We start from the raw sequence: 3,665 nt of genomic DNA on the forward strand, positions 1-3,665 counted from the left end.
AAATACATCCCAAATACATGGAAAATAAGATTAGAAATAAAATCTTGGTTCATTGGGAGAACAAAAAATTGAAAAATAATGAAAAAATGAAAAATAATGAAATAACTTGGGATCCAGCAATCCCACTTCTGGATGTATATCCTAAAAACTTGAAATCAGTGTGTCAAAGAGATATCTGCACACACATGTTCATTGCAGCATTACTCACAATAGCTAAGTTATGAAATCAATCTAGGTATGCAACAAGTGAATGGATAAATATGTGATATGTGTACCCAACTGAATACTATTCAGCCTTTAAAAAGAAGGAAATTCTATCATTTGCAACAACATGGATGAATCTGGAGGATATTATATTAAGTGAAATAAGCCAGGCAGAGAAAGACAAAAATCGCATATTCTCACTTATATGTGGAATCTAAAATAATTGAACTCACAGAAGCAGAGAGTAGAGTGTTGGTTATTACAGGCTGTAGTCGGGGGAGGGGCAGTGAGGAGATGTTGATCAAATAGAAAATTTCAGTTAGGCTGGTCCAATAGTAGTGGGATATTGTCAGAACTTATTAACATGAATGCCACTAAAGTTGGTATACAATCTCCCACTGCCAAATTTGGCTTTTAAAATTAAAAAAATGAAAGTTGCAGTTAAGGGGAATAACTGATAAGTATTTAAGGTGATGGATATGCTCATTAGATTGATTCAGTCATTTCACACTATATCATAACATCACTGTGTACCCCATAATTATATATGATTATAATTTGTCAAAAAAAGATTAACTTGGAAGGAAGTATTCATTTCACCAAAGGTATATATATTTTTTAAGTGAAGAGATCCATCTTAGGAGTTCTTTTAAATAGCTTTTGGGGGCATTCGAAGTAAGTGGTGGTTGTAAGGATTATATGAAATGATAGACCTAATGTACTCAATGTAGTACTGGCCATACAGAATGCACACAATAAAAGGTAGTAATGAATGAAAGGGTAATAATGAATAAATCAAATCAGATTTTATGTTCCCCATAAAATCTCCATCTCAAAAACAAACAAACAAACAAAACAAAACGAATAGAAAAGGACTGGACTCCATGCCAGGCGCAGTGGCTCACGCCTGTAATCCCAGCACTTTGGGAGGCTGAGGTGGGCGGATCACTTGGGGTCAGGAGTTTGAGACCAGCCTGGCCAACATGGTGAAACCCTGTCTCTACTAAAAAATACAAAAATTAGCTGGGTGTGGTGGTGCATGCCTGTAGGCCCAGCTACTTGGGAGACTGAGGCGGGAGAATGACTTGAACTCGGGAGGTGGAGGTTGCAGTGAGCCGAGATCGCACCACTGCACTCCAGCCTGGGCGACGGGGCGAGACTCTTGTCTTAAAAAAAAAAAAAAAAAGAACTGGACTCCCTAACTTTGAGGGTAGCTCAAAGCTGTTGTTGCTGGCTCTAGAGTCAATAAAAAACTGCCTGGTCTCCCATGGACTGCTTAATTTCTACTAATCCATTAAGGTAGGTGAAATATTGAAAATCAAGCCCTTGCTTACTTCAAATCATCACAGATCATTTCTGCAAGTGGTTTCTAGGCCGATTTCAGCTTTTGGTTTGCATTCTTCCCTGCAGAGGTTATATAGTTTGCTTAGGTAGCCACCACCGTGTTGTTGAATTGTAGTCTTTTACCTGAGAGTCTAAGAATATGATTAAGAAGATGAAATCATGTTTCATAACAGCTGTTATTTCATTTGTTCATCAAATTACATCATGTAATTTGGATTGACTTTGAAAAATCTACACATATTGGAGAGGAGCTAAGGTAACGTCTAGAAATAATTAAGTTATGTCAAATAAGGTATTGTCTAACTGTACACACATCATTCTAGTGTGATGGTCTAGTGTCTAGTGTTATGGGCAAGATCTTGTATAATTTAACCAGTACTACTAGAAGTGGTCAGGAGGGGGAGCAAGAGGAGTTTTTAGTGACTGTGTTGGTTTTCTTTTTGCTTTCCTGAACTCAAAATCAAGACATGAGTAAAAGCCAGGATGAAGTTCCTGATGAAGTTGAGAACCAGTTTATATTGCGTCTGCCTCTGGTAAGAATTTGTATCTCAGAACAAATATCTTCATAATTATAGTGTTTTTTTGTTTGGTTTTTTTGTTTTTGTTTTTTTTGAGATGGTGTCTTTGTTCTGTCACCCAGGCTAGAGTGCAGTGGCACAATCTTGCCTCACTGCAAGCTCCGCCTCCTGGGCTCACGCCATTCTCCTGCCTCAGCCTCCCGAGTAGCTGGGACTACAGGTGCCTGCCACCACGCCGAGCTAATTTTTTGTATTTTTTAGTAGAGACAGGGTTTCACTGTGTTAGCCAGGATGGTCTCGATCTCCTGACCTTGTGATCCACCCGCCTCGGCCTCCTAAAGTGCTGGGATTACAGGTGTGAGCCACTGTGCCTGGCCAATTATAGTTTAATTATAATTGTAGTTCTACTTGGATTCTGTAACATTTCTATTTCAGGTAGGCTATAAAAACTCAGAACATTTGTTTCCCAGGAATCATGTTCTGTAAGCAGTCCTATCATAGCGTGTACTTTTTTGGCAGCATTTTTTCCTCCTGTACATACTACCTATCATGCAGGTTGATTTCCTGGCAAAACAGCTGTGAGAATGATGGACCCAGTCACTTACTACCAATACTAACAGCCTGTTCCCTGGACAGCCAAGATAAGACTCCTCTGAAATCCTTTCTGTCACCTCAAAAGGGGCAGTGAGAAGGGCCAGCATTATTCAGCACCATGCAAGACTTTTAAAGCTCATCTCAACAAGTATTTGGCTCTCTTTCCCCACACTGATACCCGTATTCAAGCAATTACTTAGTCTAGGCAGCTATATTAAGGATGGGGTTCAGAAACCTATTTCCCTAATTAGGGTTACTTAATATACCAAGCAAACTGCAACTAGGTAAGTCTTTCTTTAGCAACTATAGCAGACGGGTAGCAGGGTTGTAGAGCTGGGAGAAAGTATTAACTGTAGCTACTAAGAGACAATTATGAGTTTAGAGTCAGCTTCATCCTAACTTGACTTATACAGTGCACAGTATCTCATGGTACATGGTCTTGTTAGTAACATTTGGGAGGTGTAAGGTTTTATTTAAGGGAGGACTTTGTTTGATATATTTATTCTGTTAGCTGCCAAATAGATGTTTAGTTCTTCTGATTTTTCAATTTACCTCCTTTTTAGGAACACGCTTGTACTGTCAGGAACCTAGTACATTCTCAAAGTGTCAAGATGAAGGATAAACTAAAAATTGACTTACTGCGTAAGTAGTTAATATCCATTCACTATACATTGAACAATAATTTATTAAGGGATTGCTATGTGCCAGGCACTATACTTGGTACTAAGGATGTGAAAAATGATAGAATATGGTCTCTGACTTGATGGACTCATGCTTTAGAGAGGCTTAAGTCCTCTTGTTTTAAGAGGAAAGGAAGTAGGAATATTGCACCTCGAGTTGAGTGACTACCATAGTGTGTTTAAGGAAACTTGGGGGTCAACTGTGGGGTTTTCATACTGCTGGTAGTCTCCTATATATAAACTTTATGATTTCTGAACATCCCCGGGAATGACAAATGGATATGCCATTCTTTGTTTGTAAAGGTGACATATGTTTCTTTTTTCC

General features: G+C 38.7%; 1 protein-coding gene across 1 annotated transcript in view; it reads left to right on the top strand.

Moving 5' to 3' along the window:
* The window catches only part of TAF7L (TAF7-like RNA polymerase II, TATA box binding protein (TBP)-associated factor, 50kDa), a 25,737-nt gene that overhangs the window by 3,612 nt on the left and 18,460 nt on the right, over nucleotides 1-3,665 (top strand). The window contains exons 2-3 of the mRNA XM_011964785.1: nucleotides 2,014-2,081; nucleotides 3,224-3,302. Of these exons, the coding sequence (XP_011820175.1) occupies nucleotides 2,014-2,081; nucleotides 3,224-3,302 (147 nt within the window). The remainder of the gene's footprint in view (nucleotides 1-2,013; nucleotides 2,082-3,223; nucleotides 3,303-3,665) is intronic.

The sequence above is a fragment of the Mandrillus leucophaeus genome, unplaced genomic scaffold, assembly GCF_000951045.1.
Source record: "Mandrillus leucophaeus isolate KB7577 unplaced genomic scaffold, Mleu.le_1.0 Scaffold706, whole genome shotgun sequence".
NCBI classification, from domain to species: Eukaryota; Metazoa; Chordata; class Mammalia; order Primates; family Cercopithecidae; genus Mandrillus; species Mandrillus leucophaeus.